We start from the raw sequence: 21,862 nt of genomic DNA, 5'->3' as shown, positions 1-21,862 counted from the left end.
GCATTCCACACACCAACCACTTTCTGAGTAAAAAACCTTCCTCTAATATCCCCCTTGAACTTCCCACCCCTTACCTTAAAGCCATGTCCTCTTGTATTGAGCAGTGGTGTCCTGGGGAAGAGGCGCTGGCTACCCACTCTATCTATTCCTCTTATTATCTTGTACACCTCTATCATGTCTCCTCTCATCCTCCTTCTCTCCAAAGAATAAAGCCCTAGCTCCCTTAATCTCTGATCATAATGCATACTCTCCAAACTAGGCAGTACTCTGGTAAATCTCCTCTGTACCCTTTCCAATGCTTCCACATCTTTCCTATAGTGAGGAGACCAGAACTGGACACAGTACTCCAAGCGTGGCCTAACCAGAGTTTTATAGAGCTGCATCATTACATCGCGACTCTTAAACTCTATCCCTCGACTTATGAAAGCTAACACCCCATAAGCTTTCTTAACTACCCTATCCACCTGTGAGGCAACTTTCAGGGATCTGTGGACATGTACCCCCAGATCCCTCTGGTCTTCCACACTACCAAATATCCTGCCATTTACTTTGTACTCTGCCTTGGAGTTTGTCCTTCCAAAGTGTACCACATTACACTTCTTCCGGTTGACTTCCATCTGCCACTTCTCAGCCCACTTCTGCATCCTATCAATGTCTCTCTGCAATCTTCAACAATCCTCTACACTATCTACAACACCATCAACCTTTGTGTCATCTGCAAACTTGCCAACCATCCTTCTAACCCCACACCCAGGTCGTTAATAAAAATCACGAAAAGTAGAGGTCCCAGAACAGATCCTTGTGGGACACCATTAGTCACAATCCTCCAATCTGAATGTACTCCCTCCACCACGACCCTTTGCCTTCTGCAGGCAAGCCAATTCTGAATCCACCTGGCCAAACTTCCCTGGATCCCATGCCTTCTGACTTTCTGAATAAGCCTACCGTGTGGAACCTTGTCAAATGCCTTACTATAATCCATATAGATCACATCCACTGCACTACCCTCATTGATATGCCTGGTCACCTTCTCAAAGAACTCTGTCAGGCATGTTAGACACAATCTGCCCTCCACGAAGCCATGCTGACCGTCCCTGATCAGACCATGATTCTCTAAATGCCCAGAGATCCTATCTCTAAGAATCTTTTCCAACAGCTTTCCCACCACAGACGTAAGGCTCACTGGTCTATAATTACCCGGACTATCCCTACTACCTTTTTTGAACAAAGGGACAACATTCGCCTCCTTCCAATCCTCCGGTACCATTCCCGTGGACAATGAGGACATAAAGATCCTAGCTAAAGGCTCAGCAATATCTTCCCTCGCCTCATGGAGCAGCCTGGTGAATATTCCGTCAGGCCCCGGGGACTTATCCGTCCTAATGTATTTTAACAACTCCAACACCTCCTCTCCCTTAATATCAACATGCTCCAGAACATCAACCTCACTCATATTGTCATCACCATCATCAAGTTCCCTCTCATTGGTGAATACCGAAGAGAGGTATTCATTGAGGACCTCGCTCACTTCCACAGCTTCCATGCACATCTTCCCACCTTTATCTCTAATCAGTCCTACCTTCACTCCTGTCATCCTTTTTTTCTTCACATAATTGAAGAATGCCTTGGGGTTTTCATTTACCCTACTCGCCAAGGCCTTCTCATGCCCCTTTCTTGCTCTTCTCAGCCCCTTCTTAAGTTCCTTTCTTGCTACCCTATATTCCTCAATAGACCCATCTGATCCTTGCTTCCTAAACCTCATGTATGCTGCCTTCTTCCACCTGACTAGATTTTCCACCTCACTTGTCACCCATGGTTTCTTCACCCTACCATATCTTCCTCACTGGGACAAATTTATCCCTAACATCCTGCAAAAGATCTCTAAAAATTTTCCTGTCCTCTCTGATTTTATCCTTTTCCATGATAATGCTAAAGGCCAGGGAGCAGTGGTCACTGTCCCCCAGATGCTCACCCACTGAGAGATCTGTGACCTGACACAGTTCATTACCTAGTACTAGATCTAGTATGGCATTCCCCCTAGTCGGCCTGTCCACATACTGTGACAGGAATCCGTCCTGGACACACTGAACAAACTCTGCTCCATCTAAACCATTGGAACTAATCAGGTGCCAATCAATATTAGGGAAGTTAAAGTCACCCTGTTATTTATGTACCTTTCCAAAATCTGCCTCCCAATCTGCTCCTCTGTATCTCTGCTGCTACCAGGGGGCCTATAGAATACCCCCTGTAGAGTAACTGCTCCCTTCCTGTTCCTGACTTCCACCCATACTGACTCAAAAGAGGATCCTGCTACATAACTCACCCTTTCTGTAGCTGTAATAGTATCCCTGACCAGTAATGCCACCCCTCCTCCCCTTTTTCCACCCTCTCTATCCCTTTTAAAGCACTGAAATCCAGGAATATTGAGAATCCATTCCTGCTCTGGTGCCAGCCAAGTCTCTGTAATGGCCACTACATCATAATTCCATGTATGTATCCAAGCTCTCAGTTCATCACCTTTGTTCCTGATGCTTCTTGCATTGAGGTACACACACTTCAGCCCTTCTACCTTACTATGAATGCTATTTGTATGGGCTTCCAAAAGCCAGCTGATAAAATACATCACATGAAGCAAATAGCAAGAATTGAACCAATTGGTAGAAGAACAGAGGAAAGAAACTCGAAATAAGGTCAAGTATTTATACTGACAGAATCTAAACAATCTCTGTTTGGCCATCTTTTATATAAGAAACTTAGTTGTAAAGAGTAGTATCCAATTTTCCCAAAAACACAAAGGTTGGCTGCAACATAGACATTGCAGGGGGGTGCATAAAATTACACAGGGATAATAAATTATGGGAATGGTTAATGTTCTGGCAGATAAATTATTAACAAAAACAAAAATAAATTCTCCAATTTGATACTAAAAAACGATAGAATAGACTGAAGCAGTTGAGCCAAAGAAACCTTGGGCTTATCTAAATGGACCATTAAAAAACATTGTCATGTGGTGAAAATATTCAGTATTTGCACTGACATGCAAGCCTTTAGAAGACTGGAGTACAAGGAGTGGAAATTAAACTACTGCTGTATGAAGGCCTGGTTAAAGCATTATGGAGTTCCATGAACAGTTCTGAGCACAGCATTGGGAAAAGGATATCTTGGCATTGGTGGAAATAGTAGAATGACACCTCAATTCATAACTTAAAGTACAAGGAGCGGGTACATAAATAAGTAATTTCCCCTGAAATATTGATGACTGAGGAGTGACTTACTTAAAGCATAAACAGAAAACGCCAGGCAAGCTACACAGTAAACAGAGAAGAGAAACAAAGCCAGCACTTCATACCTGAAACCCTTTGTCAGAACTTTGCCAATTTGGATAAAAGGTCCTGAATCTGAAATGATAACAGTTTCTCATTTCACAGATGCTGAGGGCTTCTAACATTTACCATTTTTTTTTCAGATCTCCAACATCTACCTGTTTTATTTTTCAGCAACTTAACTAAAGTTAATTGTTATCTTAAATCTGGAACCGATACATTTTTAATAACCAAAGATATTAAAGGATACGAAACATAGAGAACCTACATCACAATACGGGCCTTTCAGCCTACGATGCTGTGCATGTATTTACTTTAGAAATTACTGAGGGTTACCCATAGCCCTCTATTTTTCTAAGCTCTATGCACCTATCCTGGAGTCTCTTAAAAGACCCTATCGTCTCGGCATATGAATAATTACAAATCAGTCATAATCTCAATGAAAGATGGAAACGACACAAACAGCAAATGCCCTATTGCAAAATTAAATTTTAATTAATTCAGATTAAATGAGGAGGACAAGATGGCAGTGCGACGCACCATGCGCGGCCTCTCTGATGAATGATATCTGTAATCTGTCAAGTTGGGGACCGTGCACAATTCTGATTTGATGGAGACAGACGTGGGAGTATGGAGGAACATCTGGAGAAACTTCTGAAATGCCCGTTTTGCTACCGCTGCTACTGTGTGGTCCGGAATCTCCGGAGAAGAAGGCCCCGAATCCTCGGCTTTGCTTGTTTCAGCGGCTGGGGCGAGGTCGAAGGCGCTCGGCAGAGGATGGCACTCAGGAGGCTGTATCAAAGGGGCTGATTGGAGGCTCGAAGTTTTCGGATGGACGTACTCAGTGTCGGCTGTGGTCGGGTGCTTCCAATGCATCGGCAGTTGTCGGTGCCTGGAGGTTTATGGCGGGGAGTTTCTCCCTTTTGCCACCTGCTATCGGGGACTCGGGAGTCGATCGGGACTTGAGACTTTTTTTTTAACCGTGCCCATGGTCTGTTCTTTGTCAAATTATGGTATTGCTTTGCACTGCTGTAACTATATGTTATAATTATGTGGTTCTGTCAGTGCTTGTCTTTGGTTTGTCCTGTTTTTCTGTGATATCACTCTGGAGGAACATTGTATCATTTCTTAATGCATGTATGCATTTCTAAATGACAATAAATGAGGACTGAGATGTTCTCATAATCTAATTTTTCCTACTTATTTCCAAAATTCTACATATTATGTGAACCTTTAACTTATATCATGTTAGTCAGTGTCTCCTCACTGACTGTTTCCATTTGCCAGTTAGCTTGCAGCCAGTGTTTCATTCCAATTGAACTAAGCTTTTTTAAAGGCTGACTTTTTTCCATTAAAATATCTTTTATTTCTGCTTATTTCCTCTCTTTATTTAATATTTAACTCTTATTTATACTACTATGACTGTAAGTATTTGAAATAGTTGCCTCCATAGTGGTACTTGCAAAACTATTTCTCCTCTGATTTCTCAAGACAACTCTAAATGTGAGCCCAAAGTAGGTAAAGCATATGTGGAAAATCAAGGGTTGTGACCACATTTCCATTTTGCATTAAAATCAGAATTTAATTTGGAAATAACTGTGTGTATCTAATTCCACTGCACTGATTAAAGTGTAGAAATGGAAGAGACAGTGCCACAAAGTTAGCCTTGTCCTAATCACTAACACAGAATTTCTGGCAGATTCTGAACTTTGATGTCAGCAGTGCAAGTGTGATTGAACGTGGAAATTCCTAACTTGTGAACAGAACCTGCCAGCAAATGTGATACTCCATTCAGCCGTTAGATTTCATATCAGCCCCAGTAGCGAATACAAAAATGCCCTAGTTTCCCTGTGTTTAAATATTTAACATCAAGACCATTCAACAGCATTGGGAAATCTAGTCAACTTTGACAGTTGTCAAAGCTGATTTGTAGCTTTAGCCACAGGGGCCTAGGCCCTTCAGCCAAACTCATCCATGCCGACTCTGTTAGCCAGAGAGCTTGTCTTGTCTGCACATTTGGCCCATAGCTCTTGAAACCTCTCCCATCGATGTACTTAACTTAAGATGGATTTTAAATATTGCTAACGTGCCTGCCTCAACCACTATTTCTGGCAGCTTTGGATGACTTTGTAGTCTGTCAAAGGTTTTCACAGCACTTCATGAGCTGGCCTTGTTCTGACTCATCCACCAAACCTGGTTTATTGTGCAAGGTCTTGCATACCACACAGGGCCTTGCTGATTGGGTCAAGGAGGTTTCTCGTCTCTACAGATACATATATGATAATTATAGTATCATTGGCAAGTGAAACTGGTATGATGGACTCAACCAAGTGTAAGCAATTAATTTAGACATGAACAATATTTGCGTTGGGGAAGAATGGTTGAGCTATGGATTCAACTTTAAATCTTGTTTTGTTATTTTACTAACCCAAGCTGCAATAAGGCACCGAAACAAATTCTATTAAAGGTTCAGACTCTTAAAATGGTCAGAACATTAGGTCTATCATATCTGTTGCTAACCCCCTAAAAGAACTATCCAATTGTTCCCAAGTTAACGCTCATTCCAACAGCTTTGCCGCTGGTCTCCTTTTGAAAGTAATTTTAGCTTCCGACATCATTTATTGTGGGCAATATATTGTATATAATTTTCTGCAATAAAATAAGTTCTTTTTATTGCAGAAAATTTCTTTTGTTTCCTTTTCCAGTATGGAATTATCTTTGTAACAAAGATGAAGCAAATGAAGATGTTTTCAGCACGGGAATATTTTTCTGTGGAGTTCCTACAGTGATCTCATGATGCAGCGATAATCAGGCACCAGAAACCTCAGCCAATCAGACTGCAGTCCATATAAAACAAAGTGAACAAAACAATCATCAAACTATCTCTCAATAACGTCCACCAATGTGGAGTCAGGATTTCACCAGGTCTATTTCACTCCAAACCTCATCTCACCTTCATTCCAAATATGGATCAAGGGACTAAAGTCCAGAGGTGAGATCAAAGTGCTCTTGATATCTTGGAGATGTGATATGTAACCAAAGACTCTAGAAACTTTCTGAAAAGGTACCGTGGAGTGCATTCTGACAGGTTGCATCACTGTCTGCTATGGAGGTGGCAATGTACAGAATTGTAATGAGGCTGCGGATGGTTGTAGACTCAGACAGCTCCATAGAACATAGAACATAGAATAGTACAGCGCAGTACAGGCCCTTTGGCCCACAATGTTGTGCTGAAAATTAAACCCTGTCTCCCATATAACCCCCCACCTTAAATTCCTCCATATACCTGTCTAGTAGTCTCTTAAACTTCACTAGTGTATCTGCCTCCACCACTGACTCCGACAGTGCGTTCCACGTACCAACCACTCTCTGAGTAAAAAACCTTCCTCTAATATCCCCCTTGAACTTCCTACCCCTTACCTTAAAGCCATGTCCTCTTCTACTGAGCAGTGGTGCCCTGGGGAAGAGTTACTTTTTGTCCACTCTATCTATTCCTCCTAATACCTTGTATACCTCTATCATGTCTCCTCTCATCCTCCTTCTCTCCAGAGATAAAGCCCTAGCTCCCTTAATTTCTGATCATAATGCATACTCTCTAAATCAGGCAGCACCCTGGTAAATCTCCCCTGTACTCTTTCCAGTGCTTCCACATCCTTCCTATAGTGAGGCAACCAGAACTGGACACAGTACTCCAAGTATGGCCTAACCAGAGTTTTATAGAGCAGCACCATTACATCGCGACTCTTAAACTCTATCCCTCGACTTATGAAAGCGAACACCCCATAAGCTTTCTTAACTACCCTATCCACCTGCGAGGCAACTTTCAGGGATCTGTGGACACATACCCCCAGTTCCCTCTGCTCCTCCACACTACCGAGTATCCTGCCATTTACTTTGTACTCTGCCTTGGAGTTTGTCCTTCCAAAGTGTACCACCTCACACTTCTCCATGTTGAAGTCCATCTGCCACTTCTCAGCCCACTTCTGTATCCTATCAATGTCTCTCTGCAATCTTCGACAATCCTCTACACTATCCACAACACCACCAACATTTGTGTTGTCTGCAAACTTGCCAACCCACCCTTTTACCCCCACATCCAGGTCATTAATAAAAATCACGAAAAGTAGAGGTCCCAGAACAGATCCTTGTGCGACACCATTAGTCACAACCCTCCAATCGAAATGTACTCCCTCTACCACGACCCTTTGCCTTCTGCAGGCAAGCCAATTCTGAATCCACCTGGCCAAACTTCCCTGGATCCCATGCCTTCTGACCTTCTGAATAAGCCTACCGTGTGGAACCTTGTCAAATGCCTTACTAAAATCCATATAGATCACATCCACTGCACTACCCTCATCTATATGCCTGGTCACCTCCTCAAAGAACTCTATCAGGCTTGTTAGACATGATCTACCCTTCACAAAGCCATGCTGACTGTCCCTGATCAGACCATGATTCTCTAAATTTCTCATAGATCCTATCTCTAAGAATCTTTTCCAACAGCTTTCCCACCACAGACATAAGGCTCACTGGTCTATAATTACCCGGACTATCCCTACTACCTTTTTTGAACAAGGGGACAACATTCACCTCCCTCTAATCCTCCGGTACCACTTCTGTGGACAACGAGGACATAAAGATCCTAACCAGAGGCTCAGCAATCTCTTCTCTCACCTCGTGGAGCAGCCTGGGGAATATTCCGTCAGGCCCTGGGGACTTATCCATCCTAATGTATTTTAACAACTCCAATACTTCCTCTCCCTTAATATCAACATGCTCCAGAACATCAACCTCACTCATATTGTCATCACCATCATCAAGTTCCCTCTCATTAGTGAATATCGAAGAGAAGTATTCATTGAGAACCTCACTCACTTCCACAGCCTCCAGGCACATCTTCCCACCTTTATCTCTAATCAGTCCTATCTTCACTCCTGTCATCCTTTTGTTCTTCACATAATTGAAGAATGCCTTGGGGTTTTCATTTACTCTAATCGCCAAGGCCTTCTCATGCCACCTTCTTGCTCTCCTCAGTCCCTTCTTAAGCTCCTTTCTTGCTACCCTATATTCCTCAATAGACTCATCTAATCCTTGTTTCCTAAACCTCATGTATGCTGCCTTCTTCCACCTGACTAGATTCTCCACCTCACTTGTCATCCATCATGGAGGACATCTTCAAAAGGCGTTGCCTCAGGAAGGCAGTATCCATCATTCAGAATCATCACCATCCAGGACATGCCCACTTCTCATTACTATCATCGGGGAGGAAGTATAGGAGCCTAAAGACGTACATTCAGCATTTTAGAAATAAATTTTCTACGTCTGCCATCATATTTCTGAATAGTCAGTGAAATCATGAACACTACCTTGCTATTCCTCTTTTACATGACTTATTAATTTTTTTACTTATAAGAGCACAAGACATAGGAGCAGAATAAAGATGATTTATTATCCCTCTGAATTTTACCCTCTCCCTGTAACCTTCCATGCCCTGACTAAACAAGAACCTACCTCCATTTTAAATATACCTAATGACTTTAAATATACTCAATGTCTTAGCTTCCAATTGTCTGTGGCATTCAATTCCACAGATTCATTACCCTCTGGGAAAAGAAACTTCTCTTCCTTATCTCTGCTCTAAATGGATGTCCATCTATTCTGAGGCTGTACCCCGGGTCTTAAATCCAACACCCCCCTCCTCCCCAGTATAGGAAACATCCTCTCCGCATTCATTCTATCTCAGCCTTTCAATATTTATTTATTTATTGAGATAGAGTGTGGAATAGACCCTTCTGGTCCTTCAAGTCTTACTGACCAGCAACCCCAGATTCAACCCTAAAGTAATCACGGCACCAATTTATAATGACCAATTAACCTATTAACCAGTACTTCTTTGGACTGTAGGAGGAAACTGGAGCACCCGAGGAAACTCACATGGACACAGGGAGAATGGACAATCTCCTAACAGGCAGCGGTGGGAATTGAACCCTGGTGAATGGTATTGTAATGTGTTAAGCTGGCTACTATACTACTGTGCTGCCAAATAGGTTTCAATGAGAACCCTCCACTTTCCACTAAACTCCAGCAAGTAAAGGTCCAGAGCCATCAAAAACTCCTCATTTGTTAACCCTTTCATTCCCAGAATTATTCGTGTAGATCTCCTCCGGACTCTCTCCTATGCCAGCACATATTTTCTTTGATAAGGGGCCCAAAACTACTCACAATATTCCAAGTTTGGTCTAGCAAATGCCTCAACATTACATCCTTGCTTTTATATTCTCCTCCTCTGGAAATGAATGTTAATACTACATATTCTATCCTTACCACCGACTCCACTTGCAAGTTATCCTTAAGGGAATTCTGCACAATACTCCTAAGTCCCTTTACACTTCAGATTTTTGAATTTTCTCCCCACTTATAAAATAGTTTACACCTTTATTCCTTCTACCAAAGTGCAATACCATATACTTCTCTGTGCTATATTCTATCTTCCACTTCTTTACACTCCTAATCTTTCTAAGTCCTTCTGCAGATGCCCCACTTCCTCAACAATTCCTGCCCCTGCACCTGTCTTTGTACCATCTGCAAACTTGGCCACAAAGCCATCAATTGCATCATCCAAATCATTGATATATAAAGTTTAAAAAGCGGTCCCAATAGTGACCTCTGCAGAATACCACTCGTCACAAGCAGCCAACCAGAAAAGGTCCCCTTTATTCCCACACTTTGCCTCCTGCCAGTCTGCCAATCTTCAATTCATGCTAGAATCTTCAAGCAGCCTCATGTGTGGCACCTTGTCAGAGACATTCTGAACATCTAAATAAACAATTTCCACTTACCCTCCTTTGACTATCGTGCCTATTATTTGCTCAAAGAATTCCAACAGATTTATCAGGCAAGATTTCCCCTTAAGGAAACCATGCTGGATTTGGCCTATTTTATCATGTACCTCCATACCTCAAAACCTCATCCTTAACAATGGACTCCAATGTCTTCCCAACCATTGAAGTCAGGCTAACTCGCCTATAATTTCCCTTCTTCTGCCTCCCTTCCTCCTTGAAGAGTATAAGGACATTTGTAATTTCCAGTCTTCCGGAAAATTCGAAAAATTCATGATTCTTGAAAGCTCACTCCTAATGTCTCCACAATCTCTTCAGCTACCTCTTTCAGAACCCTGAGGTGTAGTCCATCAGCTTCAGGTCATTTATCTACCTTTAGACTTTTCAGCTTCCCAAGCACTTTCTCCTTAGTAACAGCAACCTCACTCATTTCTGTCCCATGACATTCTTGAATTTCTGGCTTATGCTAGTGACTTCCAGAGTGAAAACTGACACAAAATACTTATTAATTTCATCCAATATTTCTTTCTTCCCCATTACTACCTCTCCAGTGGTCCAATATTCACCTTTGCCTCTTTTTTTTCTCTTTATACTGTATATCTGAAAAAAAACTTTGGTATCCTTGTTGATATTATTGGTTAGATTAGCTTCATATTTTATCTTTTCTCTACTTATGGCTTTTTCAGTTGCCTTATGTTGGTTTTTAACAGCTTCCCATTCCTTTAACTTCCCAGTAATTTTTGCTATAATATATGCCCTCCCTCTTGACTTTATGCTGTCTTTGACTTTCCTAGTTAGCCACAGTTGCCTCATCCTCCCTTTAGAATACTTATTCTTTGGGGCGTATCTATCCCGCACCATCTGAATTGTCTCCAGAAACTCCAGCCATTGCTGTGCTGCCATCATCCAAGCTAGTGTCCCTCTCCAGTCAACTTCAGCCAGTTCCTTTCTCATGCTTCTGAAATTCCCTTTACTCCACTGTAATACTGATACATCTGACTTTAGCTTTTCCCTCTCAAACTCAGGGTGAATTAGAACATAGAACATAGAAAACCTACAGCACAACACAGGCCCTTTGGCCCACAAGGTTGTGCCGAACATATCCATACCTTAGAAGTTACTAGGCTTACCCATAGCCCTCTATTTTTCTAAATTCCATGTACCTATCCAAAAGTCTCTTAAAAGACCCTATCGTATCTGCCTCCACCACCGTTGCTGGCAGCCTATTCCATGCACTCACCACTCTCTGCGTAAAAAAACGTACCCCTGACATCTCCTCTGTACCTACTCCCCAGCACCTGTGTCCTCTTGTGGCCATTTCACCCCTGGGGAAAATGCCTCTGACTATCCACATGATCAATGCCTCTCATCATCTTATACACCTCTATCAGGCCACCTCTCATCCTCCGTTGCTCCAAGGAGAAAAGGTCAAGTTCACTCAACCTGTTTTCATAAGGCATGCTCCCCAATCCAGGCAACATCCTTGTACATCTCCTCTACACCCTTTCTATGGTTTCCACATCCTTCCTGTAGTGAGGCGATCAGAACTGAGCACGGTACTCCAAGTGGGGTCTGACCGGGGTCCTATATGCTGCAACATTACCTCCCGGCTCCTAAATTCAATTCCACGATTGATGAAGGCCAATACATCATATGCCTTCTTAACTACAGAGTCAACCTGCACAGCTGCTTTGAGTGTCCTATGGACTCAGACCCCAAGATCCCTCTGATCCTCCACACCGCCCAGAGTCTGATCATTAATGCTATATTCTGCCATCATATTTGACCTACCAAAATGAACCTCCTCACACTTATCTGGATTGAACTCCATCTGCCACTTCTCAGCCCAGTTTTGTATCCTATCAATGTCCTGCTGTAACCTCTGACAGCCCTCCACACTATCCACAACACCCCCAAACTCTGTGTCATCATATTCTATCACATCTTGATCACTGTTTCCTAAGAGTTCCCTTACCTTAAGTTCCCTAATCAAATCTGGTTCATTATACAACACCCAATCCAGATTTGCCTTTTCCCTAGTTGGTTTAGCCACAAGCTGCTCTAAAAAGTCATCTTGTAGGCACTCTACAAATTTCCTCTCTTAGAATCCAGTACCATCCTGATTTTTCCCATCCATCTGCATATTGAAATCCCCCATGACTATTGTAACATTGCCTTTTCGAATTCCTTTTCTATTTCCCATTGTATTTTGTGCCCAACATATTGGCTGTTGTATGGAGGCCTTTAAATAGTTCCCTTCAGGGTCTTTTAAATCTTGCAGTTTCTCAACTCTACCCACAAATATTCTACACCTTCTGATTCTATAAACCTCTTTCTAAGGATTTGATTTCATTTTTTTACCAAGAGAGCCACCCAACCCCTCTACCTACCTGCCTGTCCTTTCAATACAATGTGTATCATTGGATGTTAAGCTCCCAACTATAATTTTCCCTCAGCCATGGCTCAGTGATAACAAATTCTATCTGTGCTGCAAGATCATCTACCTTATTTTGTATACTGTGTCCATTCAAGTATAACTGCTTTAGTCCTGTATTCATCACATTTTACCATTTTGCTCCCTGGTCATAGTTCTACTCATCCCACTTACTGCAATTTTGCCCTATCATCAGCCTGTCCTTCCTTACAGTCTCACTACTTACAGTAAATCTACTTATAAATATCAACTGCCCCATCCTCAGCCCTATCACTCTGGTTCCAAACTCCCTGCCAAATTAGCTTAAACCCTCCCCAACAGCTGCAGCAAGCCCACTCTCAAGGGTATTGGTGCCCCTTGAGTGTAACCCGTCCTCTTCTTACAGGTTATACCTTCTCCAAAACAGATCCTATTGATCCGGAAATCTGAAACCCTGCCCCCTGCACCAAATCCTCAGCCACACATTCACCTGCCAAATCGTCCTATTCTCACCCTCACTGGGACATGGCACAGGCAGCAATCCAGAGATCCCTACCTGTGAGGTCCTGCTTTTCCGCTTTCTACCTAACTCTCTGTATTCTCTCTTCAGGACCTCGTCCCTTTTCCTACCTATGCTGTTTATACCAATATGTACCATGACTTCTAGCTGTTCACTCTTCCTTTTTAGGATGCTGTAGACTTGAACCAGGATATCCCTGACCCTGGCACCTGAGAGGCAACACACCACCCAGGTGTCTCTTTCATACCCACAGAATCCCTAGACCATTTCTCTAACTATGGAATTCCCTATCACTACTGCACTTCTCTTTTCCCTCCTTCCCCTCTGAGCCAGAGAGCCTGATTCAGTGGCAGACATCCAATCATTTCCCCTGTTAGATCAACTCCCCCCGACAGTATACTTATTATTGAGGGGAACAGCCACAGGGGTACTCTGCACTGGCTGCCTATTCCCTTCTTTCTCCTGATCATCACCATGTACTTTCCTCCTGCCACATAGTGGTAACTACCTCCCTGTAGCTCCTATCACCTCCTCATTCTCCCGAATGTGCCAAAGGTCATCCATCTGCAGCTCCAGCTATTGTAATGCATATTAATTATTAATATCTGCACTGCACTGCTGCTGTAAAACAACACATTTCACAATTTATGTCTGTGAAAATAAACCTGACTCAGATTTTGATTCTGCATAGATAATGGACATTACAGCAAAAATACCCTTGTGGTTAGCTTGCACTAAGTGTAGTATATGGCTGTGGTGGTTTCCGTTCAATCATCCCAGCATTAGGACATCTCCGCAGGAGTTCCTCAAGGAAGTAAGACCATAAGACCATAAGGTATAGGAGCAGAAGTAGGCCATTTGGCCCATCGAGTCTGCTCCACCATTCAATCATGGGCTGACCCAATTCTTCCAGTCAGGTCCACTCCCCTGCCTTCTCTCCATACCCTTTGATATCCTGGCTAATCAAGAACATATCTATCTATGCCTTAAATGCACCCAATGACTTGGCCTCCACAGCCACTCATGGCAACAAATTCCACAGATTTACCACTCTCTGACTAAAGTAATTTCTCCGCATCTCTGTTCTGAATGGATGTCCTTCAATCCTGAATTCGTGCCCTCTCGTCCTAGACTTCCCCAACATGGGAAATAACTCTGCCATATCTAATCTGTTCAGGCCTTTTAACATTCGGAATGTTTCTTTGAAATTCCCCCCTCATTCTCCTGAACTCCAGGGAGTACAGCCTAAGAGCTGCCAGACATTCCTCATACGGTAACACTTTCATTCCTGGAATCATTCTCGTGAATCTTCTCTGGACCCTCTTCAATGTCAGTACATCCTTTCTAAAATAGGAGCCCAAAACTGCAACACAATACTCCAAGTGTGGTCTCACGAGTGCCTTACAGAGCCTCAACATCACATCCCTGCTTTTATATTCTAAACCTCTAGAAATGAATACGAACATTGCATTTGCCTTCTTCACCACTGACTCAACCTGGAGGTTAACCTTTAGGGTATCCTGCACAAGAACTCTCAAGTCCCTTTGCATCTCTGCATTTTGAATTCTCTCACCATCTAAATAATAGTCTGCCTGTTTGTTTCTTCCATCAAAGTGCATGACCATACCCTTTCCAATGTTGCATTTCATTTGTCACTTCTTTGCCCATTCCCCTGAACTATCTAAGTTTCTCTGCAGGCTTTCTGTTTCCTCAATACTACCCACTCCACCACCTATCTTTGTATCATTGGCAAATTTAGCCACAAATCCATTAATCCAATAGTCCAAATCATTGACATACATTGTAAAAAGCCGTGGTCCCAACACCGACCCCTGTGGAACTCCACTGGCTGTGGAAGCCAGCCAGAATAGGATTTCTTTATTCCCACTCTCTTTTTTCTGCCAATCAGCCAATGCTCCACCCATGCTGGTAATTCTCCTGTAATTACGTAGGCTTTTAGCTTGTTATGCAGCCTCATGTGCAGCACCTTGTCAAAGGCCTTCTGAAAATCCAAGTACACCACATCTACTGCTTCTCCTTTGTCTACCCTGCTTGTAATTTCCTCAAAAAATTGCAGTAGCTTAGTCAGGCTGGATTTTCCTTTCAGGAAACCATGCTGACTTTGGCCTATCTTGTCATGGGCCTCCAGGGACTCCATAATTTGATCGCTAATAATCGATTCCACCAACTTCCCAACCACTGATGTCAGGCTAACAGGTCTATAGTTTCCTTTCTGCTGCATCTCCCCCTCCTTAAATAGCAGAGCAACATTTGCAATTTTCCAGTCAACCGGTACAATGCCAGAATCTATCCACTCTTGAAAGATCATCGTTAATGCCTCCGCAGTCTCTCCAGCTACTTCCTTCAGAACCCAAGGGTGCATTCCATCAGGTCCAGGAGATTTATCTACCCTCAGACCATTAAGCTTCCTGAGCACCTTCTCAGTCATAATTTTCACTGCACGTACTCCACTTCTCTGACGTTTTTGAATGTCTGGTATACTGCAGATGTCTTCCACTGTGAAGACTGATGCAAAATATGCATTCAGTTCCTCTGCCATCTCATTACAATATATCCAGTGTCATTTTCTATTGGTCCTATATCTACCCTCAACTCTCTTTTACCCTTTACATACTTAAAAAAGCTTTCAGTGTCTTCTTTGATATTAGTCGCAAGTGTCCTAGGCCCAACCATATTCAGCTGGTTCATCAAAGACTTCCATCATGGCTCAAGATGAGAGTACATGTTGATGATTGCAGAATGTTTAATTATATTTGCAACTCCTCAGCAGATGAAGCAACCAACACCTACAGCATTAACTGGCAACATTTAGGTAAGGGCTAATAATAAAGGTAAGTAATATTCGCAATCAAAAGTGCCATGCAATAATCTTCAGCAAAAGTAGAATGCATAGCCACAATACCGCCCATATTTCTGGAACTGGCAATGACTCATTTCCTGCTCCATATTCTGCTTCTGATGAACAAATGCAGATTTTAGTTTTACTTTCCATTTGCACATCACAACACTAATACCAGTCTGTGCAGCTGCAGTCTCAAAGAACCCATAGCCAAAGCTAAATACCTTCTGTAGGATCTATCGTTCAACACTTGTTTGAAGCAGCATTGACACAACCCTATCTGTTAAGCAAGAAATCACAACAAAAGCGATCAAATCGGTGAATGAGCATTCAGAACCTCAGTGTCATTCCATTAGTAAGGAAGTATGACTCCATGAGATGATTGCATGTAGAGTCTTTGTAGGTGTTAATGTATGATGATAACTCAAAAAATCTCATTATTCCATCAATCCTTCTCCAAACTATTTTCTTCCTTTGAAAGATAAGAAGTCTATAATTTTCTTTTACTTCATGCTTCATGTAGCACCATTCATAGCAATACAGAATTCCAAAATACTTTCCACCCAATTAAGTGTTACGCTCTTGTAACATAGGATACAAGCCAAGTTTAGAAAAGGTAATTTTCCCTTAAATCTATAATGAGAAATTTATTTTATTCATGAAGTCATATGAGGCTAAATATTGGTTGGCAATGATAACAACAGATTTCCACTGCTGTTGTTGAAATGCGTGTCATGGATCTTTTACGCCCATCTACGAAATCGACATTTCATTGGGAAAAACGGCACTTCTAATATCGCAGAATTCCCTCAAAACTGTACTGTACTGGGGCATCAAATGAGACATCATTTAAATCATTTGCGGTGGACATTGAAAATATCCCCTTCTGTCTCAAATGCCAGAGAGATGGCCCCGCTACCTCGGTAGATGAAAGGGGATAATAACTAATGGGAGTCAGAACCTGTGATGGACTGTCACAGAATTACAAAGTAAGTCCTTGATAAATAACATTTTAGCTATTTAGTTGAGTTCATGAGAAACTCTGCAGATGCTGGAAATCCGAAGCAGCACACACACAAAAAATGGTGGAGAGACCTCGCAGGTCTGGCAGCATCTATGGAAATGAAAAGTCGATATTTCGGACCGAGACCCTTCCTCGGAGTCCTGCCGAAGTGTTCGGCCCGAAACATCCATTGTACATTTTTGTTACCATAGATGCTGCCTGGCCTGCAGAGTTCCTTCAGCATTTTGTGTGCCTTGCTCGGATTTCCAGCACTCGCAGATTTTCTCTTGTTGCAGAGTCCTCCAGCATTTTGTGTATGTTACAATTAATTTAGCATTGCTTCGCCGATAACCAGTTGAACACCAATGTTGGGAGAGACTATCAAATATTGAAAAGCAGCGCCAAATGAGCAATGTCTCCAGATTCCGAACAGCATTCAAAAATGAAAATCGACACATCTTTGGTCAGTTTACAATTGCAACCTAAGCGCTTTTACGCTTTGGAATCGCAAAAGGGGTGTCTCAGGTGTACAAAAGGCCAGTTTCAATTGTGGGGGAATTGCGTCGGAGGCTTCGCTTTGTTGATATTTGCCATTGATTTTGGCCAGAAGTTGTCCTCCGCAATAAATCTGATGCAACAAAATCCACTGTCTCCTTTATCTGTCGAACCTTGCATTGTTCTTTCCCCCAGGCACTGGCGCACTGCGTGAGGCGAAGACGTTGGTCAAGAAAACGATATGGCCAAGTACAATCGACAGACCCATGCCGGAGGCTGAAGTGGCGAGGTCGAGTGACAGAACAAGGCTTGGAAAACTGGATAAAACTCTTTAGTAATGGTAACGGAAGATTTCCCCTTATAAGCAGTGAATTTCGCACAAGAGCTGTACGGATTAAAAGCAAAGCTGGTGGATCTTTTTAATTATAATGTTCAATAATTGAAATTTTGTTCTTTCAGTATGCATTAATTTCTGATTTCTGAGACTTCGGATAAATGTTAATGAAAACGCTAATGTTGTGTGTGGTCAATATTGAAAACAAAATCAGCTAAATACTGCATTTCTGTATTTCTGTCGCCTCAAATATTTTTTCTCAGAAAATTAAATATAAATTTGGTTCTATATCACTACCTCTGTTGCATATCGCCATTATGAAAATAATGAGGTAAAATCTTCTCTTGCAAAATTACTTTGTATTCTGCTCCAGATTTATTACCGAAGTAGAATTTAAGTATTTTTGCCGTTGATCTTTTTTTAAACAACACAAGTTTCTTTAGCGAGTGATTGTAAATATTTACCACGAGTCGGTTCGTCTTCCTGGCTGTAATAATTTATACTATACCTCCAGCTGCCGCTCACTTTCTAAATATTTAACTGTTATTTATGTTTGTAGTGCTTTCTGCTTTGAAACGTCGGGACTAAAATCGATGCTACAATGGGGGACCGGTGCAACGACTTCTTCGAAGTTTACCAGACCTACTCCGACCAGCTGGATTTGAGAAATCTGCTCCGGTCTCAGAATCTGAGCTGCGATGACTCCGATTACGATGTTTTACGGTCGGGGAAGCAGGACTTCACGGCAGACCAGACCTTCAGGGCGGCCAGGACGGTAGTCGGGATCGCGTTAGTCTGCATCATGCTCATCTGCGGTGTTGGTAACTTCATCTTCATCGCCACCCTCGCCCGCTGTAAGAAGCTCCGAAACCTAACGAACTTGCTCATCGCCAACCTGGCCATCTCGGATTTCGTGGTTGCCATCGTGTGCTGCCCCTTTGAGATGGATTACTACGTGGTGAAGCAGCTGTCGTGGGAGCACGGCCACATTCTCTGTGCCTCAGTCAATTACCTCCGGACCGTTTCTCTGTACGTGTCCACAAATGCACTCCTGGCCATTGCCATAGATCGGTGAGTCTTCACACACAAAAAATAGTCGAACAAGGAGAAGCCGCGGCAACCACGCTTCGATCAGAATGTTGGGTGTGAGTGAACAGTGGTGAATGTTGTGAATCAATCTATGTCATTCATTTTGATGCACGTGGCTTATTTTCGGTAGTGAAACAATTTTACAATTTCTTGCACACGGCACTCTAAACGCAACCCAGTTTTGAGAGGAAAATGATTTCCATTTCACGCGTTTTCATCGATCACGCTGAATGCCATCAGCACCAGATGGCACTTCTCTGAAATCTTCAACTTTCACAAAGATAATGCAGAACCAGAGGCGGTTCCGTCTTCAACAAAGTATCCGGATGGCAGAGAATTCCCTGTTTTACTCTTTCTTTCTGCTTATCCTCCCCCTACAACCTCTCCCCCCCCCCAACACCACCACCTTCCGTTTGTCCAGGCTGTAAGATGAAGTCCTCATTTTCCACCTCCTCCTTAGCGAAACGTTAGGCCTGCCATTTCATACCAAATGAAAGAGTGTTTTTTTTTTAAACGGTCCCTTCCACTCAACCGTGTAAAGTCTCGTGTTGCTGAGCGCAGAATGCTGGACTGTGCAGCAGGCCAGGCAGCCCCTGCAGAGAAAGACGTTTAGGGTGGATGGTTAATCTCGCTAGACATGCTGCTGAGTTGCTTAGGCCATTCCGGTGTTGTCTCCTTAGCAACACAAATTTGTTTTAGGCGTTTATAAACTCTGAGTCTTGGATCCCTTCTCCGGATATCCCTGTGTGTCGTTTTCACTCCAACAAAAAAAAAATCATCATTTGGCGCTTTAATTTCTTTCGAGTGAATTTACATTCAGTTCCTGTACATTTTTTAAAATATATTTTTAAAATCTCGCATACGGTGATATGGCGATAAATAACTACTTACGGGGTGGGAGTGGGGGATACATATCTTGGCGTATAGCTGCGGATAACAGTGTCAAACAGGGAAAGATTATGTTCGCGATGGACTGTCGCTCGTATTGGTAGATTCAAGACTCAAGATTCAAGATTGTTTAATGTCATTTCCAGTACACAAATGAAAAGGAAAACGAAATAGTTATTACTCTGGATCCGATGCCACACAAAAACACACAAAAAACACATAAGAAATATAAATAATAAGATAACATATACCTAGATTGATTGTATGCCCATAAAGTGACGCCAATCACAGAAGTATCTGTACATAAGGTGAAACTGACAGGAAATGATAAAGTAGTGGTGGTCGGGGTGTGGACGGATGGGTTAGTGGGTTGGAGGTGTTGATCAGCCTTACTTTCTGATATATTACGATAATAATACAGTAATTGATTTAGTAGTAGATCATCTAATAATGAGTTGTCATGGCATATAACAGTATTGTTAAATTTTTGAGTATCCTGGAGTTTCAACACCAGTCTTATGGAGTTTAATTACTTTCTGATATAGCGGCAAACTGTGGATTATGTATTAATGGGTTTAGATGCGAAATAGTTATAAAGTAGTGAAAATTTGTATTGTTTTGGACGAATTGGGATGTCTTATAGCGGCGCATTACCGTTTGATGGGGTGATTCGGCGGTTCTAAATTACAAAACTGTATTTTGATGGTTTCTCGTGGTCCTTCTCTTTACCCCAGGTATCAGGCGATCGTGCACCCACTGAAGCCTCGAATGAATTATCAGACTGCCTGTGTGCTGATCGGTGTGGTGTGGCTCGGCTCCCTGCTCATGGCCATCCCATCCGCCTACTTCGCCGCCGAGACCATCATTCCTCACACCCACGCTCAGGACAAGGTCTTCTGCGGCCAAATCTGGCCCACCGACCAGCAAATATCCTACAAGTCGTACTTCTTGTTCATCTTTCTCCTGCAGTTCGTGGGACCCTCGATCACCATGGGTCTCTGCTATGCTCAGATCTCCAAAGAGCTCTGGTTTAAGCGCGTGCCGGGCTACGAGACTGAACAGATTAGGAGACGGCTGAGGTGCAGGAGGAAGACTGTGCTCATGCTCCTGGGCATTCTAACTGTTTTTATATTATGTTGGGCGCCTTATTATGGATTTACAATTGTTCGAGATTTCTACCCGACCCTTGTTTTGAAAGAGAAACACTACATAGCGGTATTTTACATGGTTGAGTGCATTGCCATGAGCAACAGTATGATTAATACAGTGTTTTTTGTGACGGTTAAAAACAACACCGTGAAATACTTTAAGAAGGTGGTGTTGCTGAGGTGGAAGTCTACTCAGGGCGGGAGCAGCAAATCGACGCAGGAACTTGACGTGAGGACAACTGGTGGGCCACTATCAGAAGTGGTTGACCAAGTTCAGCTGAAAAAATGTTTTCAAAGATAAGGGGGCCTACTGACTTAACACTGGTGCATGCTGAGAGACTGGGCTCCGGACTGACACAAGACGGCTGGGCTGTGTTTTGTATGGTGAATTGTCAGGATATGTGTAAGATGTCACTAGTCAATGGTCCCTGTTGTATTGTAAATGTGGGGGCGGAGGTATTTCATTACCTGTCGTCGTTATTTATTTGTATTTTGTCAAGAAAGTGCAATAAGAGTAATAACACGAACGACAGCGAAACAGATTCAAATCAATTTTGTAACTGTATATGATACGCATTTGTTCATAAGCTCTATCTAGAGGGGGGAAACGAATTAAGCCCAGTGAGTAATATTTTGCAATATTCTTTGTTGAGGGAAAGCAACACAAGACATCATTCAAGAATAGTTGAGGCAAATATAATTGAAGTGTCTCAATACTCGGTTGCGCGTTATGAATCTGTAAATTGCACGAGTAGGGAAGTCGTTTGGATGATTTCTGACCGATTTAAATCAAAATTAAAAATCGGTAGCTTTCATTTTAGCTCAGCGCTATTTTGCAGTTAGCCAGTCCATAGTGCCGATTATAATTTAAATACAGTAATTGTATTGTTAGGGAAATAGATAAGCTAATACCAAAAGATGTTTCTTAGGCAAGGAGCTCTCATTGTGTC

At 42.5% G+C, this 21,862-nt stretch overlaps 1 protein-coding gene across 1 annotated transcript; it reads left to right on the top strand.

Moving 5' to 3' along the window:
• The first annotated feature begins 18,388 nt into the window (after positions 1-18,388).
• prokr1b (prokineticin receptor 1b) lies at positions 18,389-21,213 on the top strand. The gene is made up of 2 exons (XM_072266874.1): positions 18,389-18,858; positions 20,499-21,213. The coding sequence occupies exons 1-2, from the start codon at positions 18,389-18,391 to the stop codon at positions 21,211-21,213; spliced, it is 1,185 nt and encodes a 394-aa protein (XP_072122975.1).
• Positions 21,214-21,862: the final 649 nt, after the last annotated feature.

The sequence above is a fragment of the Mobula birostris genome, chromosome 8 (assembly GCF_030028105.1).
Source record: "Mobula birostris isolate sMobBir1 chromosome 8, sMobBir1.hap1, whole genome shotgun sequence".
NCBI classification, from domain to species: Eukaryota; Metazoa; Chordata; class Chondrichthyes; order Myliobatiformes; family Myliobatidae; genus Mobula; species Mobula birostris.
Note: the sequence above shows the minus strand (reverse complement) of the source record. Positions and strands in the feature narration are given on the sequence as shown.